The sequence below is a fragment of the Salmo salar genome, chromosome 20, assembly GCF_965601325.2.
Source record: "Salmo salar chromosome 20, fSalSal1, whole genome shotgun sequence".
Lineage (NCBI taxonomy): Eukaryota > Metazoa > Chordata > Actinopteri > Salmoniformes > Salmonidae > Salmo > Salmo salar.
In genome coordinates, this window is record NC_138310.1 from 54,768,424 (window position 1) to 54,785,761 (window position 17,338).

General features: G+C 46.1%; 2 protein-coding genes and 1 non-coding gene across 6 annotated transcripts; 1 reads left to right on the forward strand and 2 right to left on the reverse strand.

Annotated features, from left to right (window-relative positions):
• Window positions 1-337: 337 nt before the first annotated feature.
• On the reverse strand, window positions 338-8,144 carry slc5a2 (solute carrier family 5 member 2). Its single transcript, NM_001140069.1, is given in 15 exon segments — window positions 338-676; window positions 879-1,014; window positions 1,219-1,434; window positions 1,748-1,916; window positions 2,049-2,199; window positions 2,325-2,432; window positions 2,623-2,758; window positions 3,009-3,238; window positions 5,602-5,682; window positions 6,232-6,337; window positions 6,765-6,869; window positions 6,965-7,024; window positions 7,147-7,251; window positions 7,598-7,669; window positions 7,884-8,144. Coding segments are annotated over 15 exon segments (2,004 nt in total). The 5' UTR covers window positions 7,995-8,144; the 3' UTR covers window positions 338-458.
• Window positions 8,145-9,266: 1,122 nt separating this feature from the next.
• On the reverse strand, window positions 9,267-13,135 carry LOC106580833 (kelch repeat and BTB domain-containing protein 8). Its single transcript, XM_082966533.1, has 5 exons — window positions 12,636-13,135; window positions 12,124-12,277; window positions 11,941-12,019; window positions 11,518-11,745; window positions 9,267-11,339 (listed from the first exon to the last, which is right to left on the reverse strand). The coding sequence occupies exons 2-5, from the start codon at window positions 12,275-12,277 to the stop codon at window positions 9,863-9,865; spliced, it is 1,938 nt and encodes a 645-aa protein (XP_082822659.1). The 5' UTR covers window positions 12,636-13,135; the 3' UTR covers window positions 9,267-9,862.
• Window positions 13,136-13,364: 229 nt separating this feature from the next.
• Window positions 13,365-16,803, forward strand: LOC106580835 (uncharacterized). Of its 4 annotated transcripts, none has more exons than XR_014381887.1 (4): window positions 13,365-13,607; window positions 14,165-14,502; window positions 14,625-14,690; window positions 14,822-16,803. It is a non-coding gene; the product is annotated as an uncharacterized LOC106580835 (transcript). The 4 variants fall into 4 exon arrangements; XR_014381886.1 differs by having other exon boundaries at window positions 13,367-13,607; window positions 14,165-14,240; window positions 14,402-14,690; XR_014381884.1 differs by having other exon boundaries at window positions 13,366-13,607; window positions 14,165-14,690.
• Window positions 16,804-17,338: the final 535 nt, after the last annotated feature.

Genomic DNA, 17,338 nt, shown 5'->3' on the forward strand with positions numbered 1-17,338 from the left:
TCTAAACTGACGATCATAATTAGGTGATTATTGGAGTCAGGTGTGTTAGCTGGGGCAAAACTGTTACACCAAGCAGGCCCTGGAGGACTGGAATTGCCCACCCCTGGTCTAGGGGTTATTGAACATATATTGATTTACTTTTGCTTATTTATAGATTAGAAATGATTTGCAAACCATTTGTCCTCCACATGACTCTAGTTGACGCAAGATGGTGACGCTTGATATGTGCAATGGCCACGAGGGGAGAGATGTGTGCTAATATCCAGGTTTAGCATAGGAGTGTGGATTATTGGTTATACCCAATTTCATAACGATGATAATATTTCAAGAAAGGGGCTACACAGAACTACTTTATTTTCATGAATAGATGTGTCCATTGAATGACATACACTTTTGGTTTAATTCAAAATCTAGTGAGAATGACCGAAAGTGCACTTTATCAATGGTCCCTAGCCCCCTCATGCATAGTAACCCCACAGGAAGACTGCCACAGCCATCATAACCAGGGCATTAGCATCAACAATATGCTTCCAGAAGGGCTCCTCACTAATGTCAGGCAGCTCTTTGGATGCCTCAGTAACCTCCTCCTCTGTGAGCTCTGGGACCTGAGTGCCGCTGACGCCACAGAACCAGCCAACGAGACGACAGATACCTGATTTGGGTTCTTCAGCATCCACTAACAAAGGAAATAAAACAAGATTATGGGCTTGTTAGACATTGCAGGCGAGTCAAGACAATCTACAAATCCTTTCGCATAATAAATAAACTAATCGTAGATCAGTCAGTCCCAATTTACCCACAACGCATCATGGATTTGATCTGCACTACTGTAGTGGTGGGGGGCGTTGACACCAAAGTGGAAGTATGTTCTCTCATACCTGGGCTGTCCTCAGACTTGTCTCTGCTTTTCTCCTCTGCCTCCCTGCGTGCTATCCTCCCCTTCACTTCCTGCTTCCAGTCAAGGTCATCCCTCTCTTCCTTGGAGTGGCGGAGGCTGAACACAAGACGGTGGAGCTAGGAGAAGAGCAGTTCTATCAGAAATCACTCACAGAGCATTACATGGGTAGATGCATACCACCGTCGGTTTATTCGTCTCTGTGTTTCTAGTAAATTCTCATTATAATGGGTAAGATTCCCTTGCATTAATAATATCTAATGGATGCAGGCATTTGATAAAACAGTTGAGGCACACTGTCTATTCTGCCTACGAGCACTCACATGTTTGTCATCTATGGCCGGTGTACAGTAGCTGACCAGCAGCACCAGGATGGAGGTGCAGAAGAAGAGCAGCACAGCGAAGTAGAGGTAATGGACCCCACACACCAGAGTAGGGCAGTTTGAGGGGAACAGGCAGCTGCCTGAGCCAAACCAAAACTCTGGCCCCATACGGCACAGCCCCATAGCTAGGCCCCCCATCAGGCCCCAAAACGCCCCCTGAAATAAAAATGTAGTACCAAAGTAAACGGAAGGAAAAGTTCATCCAGTGGTATATGTCTGGGTCTGTATTCACAAAGAGTCTCAAAGTAAGAGTGCTGATGTAGAATCAGTTTGGCATTTTAGATCGTAATGAATAAGGTTATATGAACGGGGGGGACCTGATCCTAGATCGGCAGTCCTACCTTGAGATGCCTTGTGAATAAGGGCCCAGATGTCTCTCTCACATTCATAGGTTACATTGCCAATGCTTTTCCTATGTCGTCCCTCTCACAACAATGTAACTAGAACACAACACACCCTCTGACCTCACCTGCTCATTGACCCTCTTCACAAACACAGCCAGGAAGAAGACTGAGGCGATAGGCGGGGCCAGGTAGCTGGTCACTGATTGGATGTAGTCAAACAGCTGACCGCTCTGGGCCGCCTGGACCACAGGGATCCAGCAGATACTGACGGCTACGATGACGAGGACCCACACTCTGAGAGGGAGAGACGGAGTCAGTGAGAGGCAGACATTTTATTGACCTACTCCAGCAAATGGTCTGGGACAGCTGAACTTTTCTACCTAAACCAAGTTTTTCTATGTAAACCAAGTGAAAAAAGGCCCAGACCTGCCAACGACCATGAGCTCGCTCTCTCTGGCCTGCGGTCTGAAGCGGGTCCAGATGTCCATGGTGAACAGGGTGCTGCTGCTGTTGAAGATGGAAGCCAGGGAGCTCATCAGGGCCGCCAGCATGACCGCCAGCATCAGGCCCCTCAGACCTGGGGGAGAGGGAGAGGAGATGGGGGGAGAGACAAATTCTGTGTGTAAAATATATATATATAATACGGTAAAAGTGTCACCCAGATCTGAGCAACAAGTTCAGCAGAGGAAAGAGACTTCTCACCATTGGGCATGACAGAGACCACCAGTTTGGGGTAGGCGATGTTGGAGCAGCCCACCTCCGTCCCACACACCTTCTTACACACCTCTGGCACCACACAACCCACCTCATCTGTCAACAGAGAGAAGACAGGCTCTGTTACCATAATGACAGGAGGAAAAGAGAGGGAACACCACACACACATATTCAGGGTAAAAAAGGTATTTTACTGACTCTTTTGCTGTGTGCTTGTTTCCCTGTTCATGAAACTCTCCACTCAACTCTGTGTCAATCCTATGATGGCATATTTTTGGGAACTCACCTGGGAAGAGCACGCGGCTGATCATTCCGGGGAACACCATAAGGAACATGGGGAGCAGTTTCAGGTATCCACACATGATGCAGCCCGCCTTCACATGGGTCAGACTGCGGGCCGCCAGGCAGCGCTGCACGATCACCTATACACACAGATACCAGATCAACTCAACCAACGATTTAATCGTCCCATCTGATCCATGTTGTTTCACATCCATCAAATTTAAGTATCTCTCACCATAGCAACAGAATGAGCAGAGCAGACATCAACATTATGTCAAATTAGATTCAGTCAGCAATGTGCAGTTTTGAATGGGTCATCTACATCTAAATGCACTGTGAAATAAACCCACATATGAATTCCATCCACTGTGTTCCTATGAGCTTATTTACCTGGTCGGTGCACCAATACCAGCCGCCCACAATGGCGATGCCAAAGAGGACCCCCGGCCAGGGCAGGTCCCCGGTCACGGGGTCCCTGAGCAGCTGGAAGGCGTCGTCGCGGGGGGTGAAGCACTGGGGGGAGATGTTGTAGCGCTGGGGCTCCAGGGACTGGTTCTTGGAGGGCAGTGCTAACCTGTACTTCTCCAGCAGAGCGTTGTAGCCCCCCACCTCAAAGAAGGCTGAGGACAGGATGAGAAAGGAAGAGGGACACACACATAATGTCACATAGGGAGCAGAGGTCAGGAGGAGTGGACTGGGAGATCTATAGTGGGTCTACAGTGTGGATAGGTCAAGGAAGTGGTTTACTAAAGGTGGTGGTGGATGAGAGAGGGAGGTTGGATGAAGGAGTGGGTGGTGGATGAGAGAGGGAGGTTGGATGAAGGAGTGGGTGGTGGATGAGAGAGGGAGGTTGTATGAAGGAGTGGGTGGTGGATGAGAGAGGGAGGTTGGATGAAGGAGTGAGTGACTGAGGAAGTGAGTGAGTGAGTGAGTGAGTGAGTGAGTGAGTGAGTGAGTGAGTGAGTGAGTGAGTGAGTGAGTGAGTGAGTGAGTGAGTGAGTGAGTGAATGAGTGAGTGAGTGAGTGCACTAACAGATTCAGTAGACACGGCAGCTAATTGAACATGACCAGTTGAGTCAGTTGTCACTTCACAATGATACAATAGTTGACAATACAAAATACACATTTTAAAAGTCACACTGTGGACCACTGAAATAGTGTTTTGAGACACTAAATGCAGTCATAACTAAAACATGGTAAAGTATTTAATTTGGAGGTACAGTATCTATAATACATGACATCATCTGTACATCATTGGTATCAGTTAGTTTACAGTTCTTTCAGAAAGTATTCAGACCCCTTCCCTTTTTCCACATTTTGTTACGTTACAGCCTTATTCTAAAATGAATTAAATAAAATATGTTCCTCATCACTCTACATACAATACCCCATAATGACAAAGCAAAAACCGGTTTTTAGACATTTTTGCAAATGCATTAAATAAAAAACAGAAATACCTCATTTACATAAGTATTCAGACCCTTTGCTACGAGACTCGAAATTGAGCTCAGGTGCATCCTGTTTCAATTGATCACCGTTGAGATGTGTCTACAACTTGATTGGAGTCCCCCTGTGGTAAATGTAATTGATTGGACATGATTTGGAAAGGCACACACCTGTCTATATAAGGTCCCACAGTTGACAGTGCATGTCCGAGCAAATACCAAGCCATGTGGTCGAAGGAATTGTCCGTAGAGTTCCGAGACAGGATTGTGTCGAGGCACAGATCTGGGGAACTATACTAAAACATTTCTGCAGCATTGAAGGTTCCCAAGAACACAGTGGCCTCCATCATTCTTAAATGGAAGAAGTTTGGAACCACCAAGACTTGTCCTAGAGCTGGCCCCCCGGCTAAACTGAGCAATTGGGGGAGAAGGGCCTTGGTCAGGGAGGTGACCAAGAACCCGATGGTCACTCGGACAGAGCTCCAGAGTTCCTCTGAGATGGGAAAACTTTCCAGAAGTACAACCATCTCTGCAGCACTCCACCAATCAGGCCTTCATGGTAAAGTGGCCAGACGGAAGCCAATCCTCAGTAAAAGGCACATGACAGTTGCTGTTTGCCAAAAGGCACCTAAAGGACTCTCAGACCATGAGAAATAAGATTCTCTGGTCTGATAAAACCAAGATTGAACTCTTTGGCCTGAATGTCAAGCATCATGTCTGGAGTAAACCTGGCACCATCCCTACGGTGAAGCATGGTGGTAGCAGCATTATGCTGTGGGGATGTTTTTCAGCAGCAGGGACTGGGAGACTAGTCAGGATCGAGGGAACGATGAACGAAGCAAAGTACAAAGAGATCATTGATGAAAACCTGTTCCAGAGCTCTCAGGACCTCAGACTGGAGCGGAGGTTCACCTTCCAACAGGACAATGACCCTAAGCACACAGCCAAGACAACGCAGAAGTGGCTTCGGGACAAGTCTCTGAATGTCCTTGAGTGGCCCAGCCAGAGCCCGGACTTAAATATCTCTGGAGAGACCTTAAAATAGCTGTGCAGCGACGCTCCTCATCCAACCTGACAGAGCTTGAGAGGATCTGCAGAGAAGAATGGGAGAAACTCCCCAAATACAGGTGTGCCAAGCTTGTAGCGTCATACCCAAGAAGACTCAAGGCTGCAATCGCTGCCAAAGGTGCTTCAACAAAGTACTGAGGAAAGGGTCTGAATACTTATGTAAATGGGGGGGGAAACTATTTATTTAATCAATTTTAGAAAAAGGCTGTAAAGTTACAAAATGTGGACCAAGTCAAGGGGTCTGAATACTTTCCGAATGCACCGTATATACACATGAATGCATAAACAAAAAGGACATTTAAGCACCGATTGATGTCACTTTGTACAAGTTTTGACTGCTTGTTATCAATTCTTTTAGTTTTTTGGTGTGAGCGAACGTTTGCTGTTTTTTACTCCGTCATGCGTTGAGTAACAAGTGGAGTCAACAAGATGGAATGTGTGGCACTCTGGACACAGGACTCTGAACCTACCGAAACCTGTGAGGCTGAAGGCGCCAGCGATGATGACAAATGTCTGGACGGTGTCTGTGTACATCAGAGCAGCTAGGCCCCCTAGTGAGCAAAACAGATCACCACAGATTAATACGTTTCAAGTTTCAGTGTCAAGTACAGTGAAATGCCTTTCTTGACAACTCAAAACACAACAATGCAATAATCAATAACAATGTATTACTAGGAAAAAAACACAAGAAAGTAGAATAAGAAATGCACAATAAAGTAAATAAGTAAGCATAAGTTCCAATAGCATATTTACATGTGCAGGGATACTGGAGTGATAGAGGTAGATATGTATTGGGGTAAGGTGACTAGGCAACAATAACCCAGTTAATGAACAAACCACTGAGGTCATCTAGGACAGTGTTTCCCAAACTCGGAGTTGGGAAACATTCCTCTAGGATACACACACACAATACAATGATTATCTATTCACCTCTAGATGACCCTACACACACTTTGGGCTGAGGTTAACAGACAAAATGCCCGAGGCTCTGTTTTTTCCCTATGGGTCATCTTTTCCAATCATGACCTCTCTTTAATCGCGGACAGCCTTTTCTTCAACAAGTAATGAAAGAGTTTTGTGCATAATTTGATCAAACAGACCTGTGACTGTGTACAGAGCTGTGATGGAGAGCAGGGCTATCACAGCCACATAGATGTTCCAGCCTAGAGCCTGCTGGATGAACACAGCCCCAGAGAACATGTCCACCTGGAGAGAGAGATGAGGAGACAGACAGACTGGTCCACAGGTATGTTTATACCGCAATAAAACGTACAGAACTCAGGAGTCTTAGCAATACCACAGATACAATCAATATTGAAGAAAATGTAATGATGAAGGACTGTGGGGGACGTTTCTAGCATGTTACAAACAGTGCCCCATAGTGCTGTCCTAGACCAGGGCTCTCCAACCCTGTTCCTGGAGAGCTACCCTCCTGTAGGATTTAAATCCAACCCTGTTCCTGGAGAGCCACCCTCCTTTGGGTTTTCGCTCCAACCCCAGATGTAACTAACCTGATTCAGTTTATCAACCAGCTAATCATTAGAATCAGGTGTGCTAGATTAGGGTTGGAGCGAAAACCTACAGGACGGTAGCTCTCCACGAACAAGGTTGGGGAGCCCTGTCCTAGACTCACAGAGATTTTGGTGAAGATGTAGAGGAACAGAGAGATGACGGAGAGGTACAGACTGATCCTAGTTCCCCCAAACCTCTTCTTCAGGTACTGAGGCATTGTAATTACCTAAGCAATGGGAAATGCAGAAATTACAGACAAATGGGCACAAATCTCTGCAGTATGCCATGTTAGCTGGCATATAATGGTCTTGTGTAACTTACCCCCGCTGTGAGGTAGACGGGGACAAACAGCCAGCCCAATAGGAGCACGATAAACAAGGCCTGGGTAGAGAAAGAGGGCTCCAATGTCAGAAGAATCTCAATTTCCTGATCAGCACATTTTACAAAACAAAACTCTCTAATAACATGTCATAACTTATTTTAAGGGGGCAAATTATACTTACATTCCACTCAAACCCCCCCACAGCAATTCCACTTGCTGCTCCGGTACCAGCAAGGCCCACAAAGTGACCACTACCAATATTACTGGCAAACAGTGATGCTCCAACCTAGAGAGAGAGAGAGAGACACGGGGGAGAACTGTTCAAGGAGAAACACATCGTCATGATGTGGCATGTGACGCTTTGCTTCTGGAATATCCTATATCTTGAAAACTTGACTGTTGACATGCAAAACATATTGGGACTGTATCAACAGTGGACTAATTAAACAAATACCAAAAGATAGCTTTTGAGTGGAATTGTCCTTGAACACACATACAGGCTGTAATGTATACAACGGGACTGGGCAAAACAGGAAAGGTGACTGGAAGCAAAAACTAGTGGAAGCAGAGACCCAAAGGGTTAGTTAAAATACAAGAGTTGTCAAAGGGGTTAAAGGTCAAGTTGAACTCACTGGCCACCATGTCATGGTCCGTCCTGCCAAAAAGTAGCCTCCCACAGTTCCACGGTTGGTCCGGAACATAGACTGGAAGACAGGACATTCACTGGATGTAATCCCTAAACAGTGGTTTACCTCATGACGTACTCTACTGTATTGTACATGTCAATAAGTGGAATATGACCTATACAAATACCCAGTTTGACATAACATCATTATGATCAATTATACATGGAGAGTCATGTATAACTTAAAACTATGTAGGCTACAGACAGATATACAGATAGGTGTAACTACGAACCCAGACGCCCACGCCAATGACCAGAATGAAGTAGCCGATTATGACCAAGATATCAGCTAGATTATTAATGGTCCTCGTCGCCGGTGTGGTCTCAGACGTGGGATTCTCCATTTCTCAACAAAAATGAAGAACGGCGTCAACGGCCCTAATAATGTCAAACCAAAGGGTATCAGTCCAGGACTTGGAGGAAAGGATAATGATAATACAAGTGTCTATTAAATAGAGGGCTCCCTTCCTAACGTCCGATAAGAGAAAGGCCAGGTGAAGGAAAGGAGAGAATGGTCAGAGTGGATGGTCAGTAAGACCTTTGGTCGCCAGAAAAAGACTGACTCAGGTGTTTATTAATGACAGTAATAATTAACGCCTAGCCTCTTCACTTACACACACGGCTGAGTTCTAGTAAAAAAATCCATTAGTTCAGTCCAACCTTCTATCGTAACATGTCAAACAAACTTGATTTTCTCTTCCATGTGAAAATGGTTATATTGGTAACTTAATTCAATTGTTACAGGTGTCAACATTTGGTTTACCGTGACCCAAAATGTGCCTAAAGCAAGAACAAAGACCACATCTGCTGTCATATCGGTCTCTGACCAAAGGCTTCACCCCCACCACTACAAAGACCCTGCTGGAAATGTGTTGAGCGAGACTACGAGACCGTCCATTCTAAATGTGACTCTGGTTAATGATTTCTTCTCTTTTAGTAACATACACAAAATAACAGAATGACAAACGGACCGATGGACCTGTTGTCATAGCCCAGAGAGGAACATTGTAAAACAGGAGAATAATCCCCAAAATCTTAAACATTTCCTTTAATCATTTGATAGAATAACTGTCATCAAATTATCAATTTGTCTTTCAGTTCAAAAACACAAATCAGATTACATCAGTGAGGTGATGTTTCTCTTAAGGGGTATGAGGTATTGGGGGGATCCCTTGTTGTTACATACCATAATCCAACATTCACTCCCCAACACAGACACATTTGCACTCTTCACACAGCTCTATGGTGCAAAGGGGCGTGCTCAACTAAAATCCAAAATAAACATGTCCGTCTAAAAACCAAAAAGATGTCAGGTATTCTGGTGGATCTGCCTGCTCTTGGTCTTGTGGTAAGTAAGTAACCCATGCATCTGGAAATTAAATCGAATTATGTGGTCTGTAATCTGAACCAAAATAAAACTGAATTTTCAGAAATGAATTGTTTTGAGACCTTATTCTTTAAAATTCTAGCATGGATTACAGTTGTTTGAGTGTGAAGACTTGGGTGCAATAGTGATTACGAAACCACGCTATCCCGTCTGATGATAACACGATCTGATTGGAGGAGTGTTAGGGTGAATAGCGATGAAGAGAAACTGACCAAAAATAACAAGAGACTAAAATCTAGGTCATGTTTATTAGAGAAAAAAAAAAACGTTACAAAACATGTTGCAACGCAAACCAAAAATGAATGTATAGGTTATTGGACAAGTCCAGGTAGGTGGTCCTTCCCTGTTTCAGTTAATTTTCTTCTGTTTGGTGCCTAATGAACATGGCCCTGGAATCACTGGATAGTGAAAGATTAAAGTTACATAAAAGTGGGATCCTTTGGTGAATTTCATAAAGTTTGGGATAGAAAAGGCATAAATAAAAAATGAAAACACCTCATCAAATTTCAATAAAGAAAATGTAAACCCTGCCAAACATTCACAGCCAGTCATTCACAACATAGGAATTTAACGGCTGCATAGGCCTATAAATTGGCAAAGGCTGAGGATGTGTGTTCAACAGGCAGACAAGTTTCAAACCATTTTAATGCATTCAAATCATGTTTGAGAAGGACTTGAGCGTTTTTGTGGCATACGGTGGTTACATTCAGATGTGAGTCCCTTTCCCCCCCACTGTCTCAAGTGTTAAAAGTTAATAACATTACATTTCATTACTGAAACCCCATGAATGCTGGTCTTAGCCACAGCTCATTAGTCCTGCTGTGGCTAGTCATCATCAGGATTGCGGTCCTCCCGAGCCAGTCTCAGTCGGGACAGGATGTGTTTCTTAGGGAACTTGAGGGTGGTACAGCCGAACTGGCTGACTCCCCCCGTGTCTCCGGGTAGTTTCTCCCGTCTCTGGACCCAGCTGCGCCAGCCAGGCTTCCAACAGTACACACTGTCATAGAAACGGGAGCCGTTCTCTCCGCCCAGCACGTATATCCTGCGTTTCCACCTGGCCACGCCCCCGGCAGCGATCCGCCTCGGCAGCCCCGGGAAAACCACCGGACTAGGGGCCCGGTCGCTCCCCCCACTCCTCTCTGCCACCACCGCCCCCGTCACCTCCCGCTCCACCCCTGAGCCCCGGCCCTCCCTGAAGAACAGCACTCGCCCCGTGGCGTCCAGAGGTTCCAGGTGGGTGTAGTTCCCATCTATAAACTTTGTGGCGTCCCTCATGTAGCCTCCGATGGCACAGACCCCTCCCCGCACCGCCACCCCTCCGGCCAGGCAGGTGGCGCCAGAGTCCAGTCCCACACGGGTCCATGAGTCAGTCAGGGTGTGGTAGATTAGCACGCCAGCGTGCACCACCGCCCGGTTCTGCTCCAGCGTGGTGCCGCCCAGAAGGTAAATGCGGCCGCGCAGGGCGGCACAGGCAAAGGAGCGCAGCGGCAGGGGCAGACGGGGCCCGGGGCCCCACTGGAGAGAGGCCAGGTCCAGGATCTCACAGGAGTCCAGCATGGCTCCTCTGTTGCAGCCCCCCAGGGCGTAGAGTGACTCCCCACAGCCCAGCAGACCCAGCATGGCCCGGGGCTGCACCATGGGCGACCGCTCCTGCCAGCGATCCAACACAGAGTCATACTCATGGACCTCTGTGGACACCGTGCCCCCCCGCAGGATGCCCCCCGCTACGAACAGCCGCCCCCCGATGGCTGTGCAACCTGGGCACAGCAGAGAGCCCAGGGCAGCCAGCTTCTCCCATTTCCCTGTACGCGGGTCGAAGCAGTCCACAGTGAAGTCCCTCTCGTTCAGCGACTCGTCCTCCCGCGGCTTCAGGTCCACACACACGATCTTCTTCTCGAACATGCCTTCCCGGGGCCTCAGCGGGCCCCCCAGGCCCTCCCCGGCCGCCGCAGGGCCCAGCTCCTGGCTCAGCCGCCGGCTCTCCTCCAGGGACAGCAGGCCAGGGCGGAGGTGGTGGAGCAGGGCCGGCATGTGGCTGTAACGGTCCAGGGGCTGGTGCTCGGCCCAGCGGCGTGCCGCGTCGTACACCTCTGCCTCAGAGTCTACGCCCAGGCGGTCGGAGCCCAGCAGGCTGCCCAGGGTGCCTGGGTCCAGCAGGAGAAAGTCCTTCTGGCGGGCCACGCGTGGGAAGTGCTGTGCCACCAGCCTCAGAGAGGCCCTCAGGAGCAGCTGGTCGTGGTGGGAGCGGGCCAGAGAGTACATTCCCAGGCAGTTGTCCACAGACAGGTGTTCAAACAGGAACCTACGGACACACACAGATGTTTGAGGATGGAAACCCAGACAATAAAAGATGGCTTTTAAAAATGCTATAAAAACTCTGTGGCAGTTACTGAACTGCACAGGCTTAAGAGTATCAGCAGCATTCTGGACCGGGGAAAAGACAACGTATCTGTGTCAGGCAGCACTGACTATATAGTTACCTGGAGCACAGGTCCTGCAGGGGCATCACTTGAAGCCGATTGGCCGCCACAAACAGGTCCTCGGCCGTGTCCAAGCAGAGCCCCGCCTCCCCAGTGTAGACGAACTGGATGACAGTCTCCATGACTGACGGCGTCACCTCCTCCAATCGGATCTCAGTGAGACGGGACTCCACCAACGGGCTAGTGAACATGGCACGGAAATACGGACTGACCGCTGCCAAGAGGACTCTGAAGAGAGGCAGAAGCACGACGTCATTCACATAAGGGTGAGATAGGGTGTGACTACAATGAACTGCAGGACACTGGAGCACTGAAACGGCAGTAGGCATCGGAGTATGTGTCACATAGTGCATGTTGCTACACACAAAGGAATGTCTGGATGTCTGTAGTACACTAGAATTAAGAGAAGATCATTGACCCTACCTGTGACACATAAACCTCTTCCCCTCCACTAACAGAGTGACGTCACACAGCTGCTGAGCATCCAGTAGCTGCTTCAACCCTGACGGAGAGAAGAAGTAAAGAGTGAGGAGATAGAAAGAGACTTATATGATATAGGCAGCACATGAGTGATGCATTCATTTGGATGTTCCCATTCCACCGGACCATGTGTGACGTAGTCTCCTAAAGGAGTGGTGCTGTCGTCGGGAAAGTCCTCTTCTTCGGAGTCGCTGTCCGAGAGGGGCTCCCCGCCCCCACCATCCCCGTCCTGCCAGGGCTGTGGCCGCCAGGTGATCGTTCCTCCACGGACTGCACTCATCTGAAGATAGTCAAGTGTTGACATAATATACCACAGGAATATCAGGAACCTTTAACAACAAAAAACATTATTTCTCTCTCAAGGAGCCAGATACACAAGATGATGGCCAGTTATAATTATGATTTGTTTGATGTAGATAGATCTTAGTAATCTATTTAATCTATTTAAGAGTAATTAGAGGGTCATGGTCAAGCTCAACTTCAAAGCCCTTTATGAATCGTATCCAACACTAAGCTACAGGCTGAATGAATGAATGTCTTGCAAAGCTCTCAAAGGCAGCATTCCCTAGTCCTCTCTCTTATTGAGAAAATGAACAGGGTACATTCAGGAATAATGACAACAATGTTGTTGACTTTACCTTGATCAAAGGGAGACTACCCTACTTGGTGGTCCTGTCCTGGGCTCTGATTGTGTGGATGTCACCAGGGGCCAGACAGTTAGTAGTTTCACCTTTAAGCCCGATTGTCTGTAGTCAGTCAAGAAGGGAAGCTGACAGTTGCCATCCGTGTGTCCCACCCTCCGATCAGCCTGTCCTGGTCTGAGTGAGTACGGCCTCCAGTGTGGGGTGCAGCACGACTCATGGTTCTCAGAACCACCATGCAGGCTATAACAACAGACCGCCCGGCGGCGGCTAGCTAACGTTAGTTAGCAACTGCTGAATGCAGCTCTCTAAAATAACATCCGCCAAAGCACCCTTTTCTGTCTTATCCGGGGAATCAGTAAATCATGACAAGAAATACAAACATCTCAAACGCATTACAGTTGTTAAAAATATGAAACACTGGTTGTATTGCCCCAAGACCTGCCTGACTATTGTCGGCCGCACGATTCACTTTTCCCCCTGTCCCAACTGTATTATCGCAATGCAATAGTTCCGCTAGTCTCATTGGCTAGCCTTTGAACCCGTGCACGGATGTGACGTTTGTTTTGGACTCGTTCGTGCGCCTTATTTTATAACTAAAGCAAATTTAAGCGATATTTTGTTTTATACTTTCTAAACATTACATTTGTTACAGATTTTGCTCATATAATTTTCAGGTCCCATCATTTCATTGGTTGTCTTATTTGGTTCCGCCTCTATTTACCAACCTACTTCCGCATTGAAACATGGCGACTTGCATTGGCATGGTTACCGGCTTTGCACATTGAACGTCTTAAAACCGGTTTCAAGACGCTTTACAAGGCAGGGAACGAAAGTATTTACCCCCAGCCGCTCCACCCATGAGATGCGAAGTAGTCTGTACGAACATGTCCGCGAGGAGACTGACAAAGTCATTGCCTATGTGAAGACTCGGAAGGAGATCTACGGGGAGCAGATGTCAGGGAGATTGTAAGCGTTTCTGTATATCCCATCTCACTATGTTGAATATTGTAGATGTAGCCTAGTTACATGCGCTTTGCATGCTCTCTTGACCATCAAGTCATTGAAGTGTCTTTGATGTCCTTTCATATGCTCTGTCTGTCATTTGCCTTGAAGTACATTCATATGAATACAGCCTCCCTGAATGTGGCAGTGTAGGCTACTGCATTTGTATCAAGCACATTGCCTGGTCTCTATAGGCCTACGTCAGTGGTGTGTTTCTGATGTAAGTGTGTGTTTGGCAGCAACTTAAGGTGGTGAGTGAGGAAATCTCACAGCTGGAGGAGCAGAAGAAAGTGATAAGAGAGTTCAGGGACAGAGTTCAGTAACAGAGTTCAGGTTCTTGTGGTCAGTTGATCTATTGACAATGATACCAATAACTGTGCTTCGAAACATTGTTTTCGTGTTATGATGAGATATTATTTTGTGGGATTATTGTGATAAACATTATCCATGCACTGTACAGTGTATTTTGACATTTGTACACACCATAGCCATATATTTACATATACACTACTGTTCAAAAGTTTGGAGCTAGGTCGCCCAGCACACAGGAAGTACGACATTGAGGCGTGGATGCCAGGGAGGGACAGCTATGGCGAGGTGGGCATGATGGTACTACTATGATTGGTTAATCATATCCTGGATGGATGTTGTTTTTGTTTGAAAATCATTTCCCATTTTTGCTCTCAAAGCACTCGTGTCAGTTTTGTTGTCCATTCTTGACATTTTTGTTTCTTCATTGGCTTGCCTTTGATTTCCAGCAGGTCTAACTGTACAGACTACCAAAGCAGATGCCTAAATATCCTATATAAGGGGAAGGATGGTAGCCTACACTGCGCTCATACAGTGAGACCAGGAAGGGGCCAGTACATTCTTTATGTTATGAGATTCAGTGTTTCTGTAATAGATTGCACAAGAAGAGATGAACCATTTTCTAAGCGTTTGAAGGTTATAATAACCACCATTATTTGCGTCCTACTCCAGGTGAATGCCACAGCGTGTGCTATTCCTCGTACTATCATTGCTATACTGGAGACTCATCAGACCAAGGTAAGAGAGAACACCTACTGTATTCCCAATACTTTTGTGAATACATTCACCCATCATGAAAAGAAGTGTCTCTGATAACATGGAATGTATCTTTGTTACTCTCTATATCTCACTCACATGTCCATTTTCAGGAAGGGACAGTGTGTGTGCCTCGTGCCTCGCAGCCCTACCTGGGGATGGAGGTGAATGAAAAGCCAAAATGCACTCCTTTTGAAATACATCGGACCGAACCAGCCCAATCGCATGCCCCACCCTGTCCCAAAGCCCAGATGACATCATGCACCAACACAGTTACATCAAGAGAACAACTGAAGCCTTTCCATCTACAGTTGAAGTTGGAAGTTTACATACACCTTAGCCAAATACATTTAAACTCAGTTTTTCACAATTCCTGACATTTAATCCTAGTAAAGATTCCCTGTTTTAGGTCAGTTAGGACCACCACTTTATTTTAAGAATGTGAAATGTCAGAATAATAGCAGAGAGTGATTTATTTCAGCTTTTATTTCTTTCATCACATTCCCAGTGGGTCAGAGGTTTACATACACTTAATTAGTATTTGGTAGCATTGCCTTTAAATTGTTTAACTTGGGTCAAATTTTTCGGATTGCCTTCCATAAGCTTCCTACAATAAGTTGGGTGAATTTTGGCCCATTTCCTCCTGACAGAGCTGGCGTAACTGAGTCAGGTTTGTAGGCCTCCTTGTTCGCACATGCTTTTTCAGTTCTGCCCACAGATTTTCTATAGCATTGAGGTCAGGGCTTTGTGATGGCCACTCCAATACCTTGACTTTGTTGTCCTTAAGCCATTTTGCCACAACTTTGGAAGTGTGCTTGGGGTCATTGTCCATTTGGAAGACCCATTTGCGACCAAGCTTTAACTTCCTGACTGATGTCTTGAGATGATGCTTCAATATATCCACATAAATTTCTTTCCTCATGATGCCATCTATTTCGTGAAGGGCACCAGTCCCTCCTGCACCCCCACAACATGATGCTGCCACCCCCATGCTTCACGGTTGGGATGGTGTTCTTCGGCTTGCAAGCCTCCCCCTTTTTCCTCCAAACATAACGATGGTCATTATGGCCAAACAGTTCTATTTTCGTTTCATCAGACCAGAGGACATTTCTCCAAAAAGTACGATCTTTGGCCCCATGTGCAGTTGCAAACTGTAGTCTGGCTTTTTTTATGGCGGTTTTGGAGCAGTGGCTTCTTCCTTGCTGAGCGGCCTTTCAGGTTATGTCGATATAGGACTCGTTTTACTGTGGATATAGATACTTTTGTACCGGTTTCCTCCAGCATCTTCACAAGGTTCTTTGCTCTTGTTTTGGAATTGATTTGCACTTTTCGCACCAAAGTACGTTCATCTCTAGGAGACAGAACATGTCTCCTTCCTGAGCGGTATGACGGCTGCGTGGTCCCATGGTGTTTATACTTGCGTACTATTGTTTGTACAGATGAACGTGGTAACTTCAGGCGTTTGGAAATTGCTCCCAAGGATGAACCAGATTTGTGCAGGTCTACAATTTTTTTTCTGAGGTCTTGGCTGATATCTTTTGATTTTCCCATGGTGTCAAGCAAAGAGGCACTGAGTTTGAAGGTAGGCCTTGAAATACATCCACAGGTCCACCTCCAATTGACTCAGGCTAATTGAAATCATTTATCAGAAGCTTCTAAAGCCATGAAATTATTTTCCAAGCTGTTTAAAGGCACAGTCAACTTAGTGTATGTAAACTTCTGACCCACTGGAATTGTGATTAAGTGAAATAATCTGTCTGTAAACAATTGTTGGAAAAATTACTTGTCCTAACTGACTTACCAAAACTATAGTTTGCTAACAAGACATTTGTGGAGTGGTTGAAAAACGAGTTTTAATGACTCCAACTTAAGTGTATGTAAACTTCCGACTTCAACTGTACATCAAGAGAACAACTGAAGCCTTTGCATCTACAAGTTTACTTATTCTGTGTAGCTCTGCCTCTGCCATGTAAATATATTAATGCCATTCTGTTTGTGAATGTGTGTCACGATGACACTATCATAAACTGTCCTGTTTTGGTCTGCAAAAGATTAAAACTGCATTACAATAAAGAATTCCAGATCTGCAACCACACAGTAGGCTACCTTCAGAGAACTCAGTTCCGCTCTAACAAATCTAGACATATTATATACTCAGAAACAACATATTACGGCAAATAAGTATTTCAGATGTAGTGGTTTTATTCATTGGGCCCCTGTTTATGCCCCACATAGGTGCAGTGCTGAGCCTGTGGCTGAACAGATTGCTCTGTCAGAGGCTCATCACTCAGGAGTGAGATCACAGGGTCCTTCACGCCCGCTGCCTCGAAGTACTAGCACACTGGAATTACTGGGTGAAGAGGCACCAAACAGCTGGAATGACTGTGTTCCTATCCTTAATGCTGGGAAATGGATTAGAATAGAATTGGTAATGAAGCCCAGATGTATAATGTGCCCCATCCAATAGCCAGAAAACACAGGCAAAGATGTGGACAAAATGCTGTGCCATTAGACTGGGCATTAATTGTCATCAACTCTAAATGTGTAATTAATTGTGCTAGACACTACTATAATATAATGGAAATGTACACTACTTGTCAAATAAAAAACATGTAATCTCCCTTCCCCCT

What these genes read in the sequence shown, in the direction of transcription:
- LOC106580833 (XM_082966533.1), bottom strand. Translation starts at nt 12,277, where the DNA reads ATGAGTGCAGTCCGTGGAGGAACGATCACCTGGCGGCCACAGCCCTGG. An exon ending in AGGAGACTACGTCACACATG is followed by an intron (nt 12,020 to 12,123) that starts GTCCGGTGGAAT and finishes TCTCTCCGTCAG; the next exon opens with GGTTGAAGCAGCTACTGGAT. An exon ending in CTGCAGGACCTGTGCTCCAG is followed by an intron (nt 11,340 to 11,517) that starts GTAACTATATAG and finishes GTGTGTCCGTAG; the next exon opens with GTTCCTGTTTGAACACCTGT.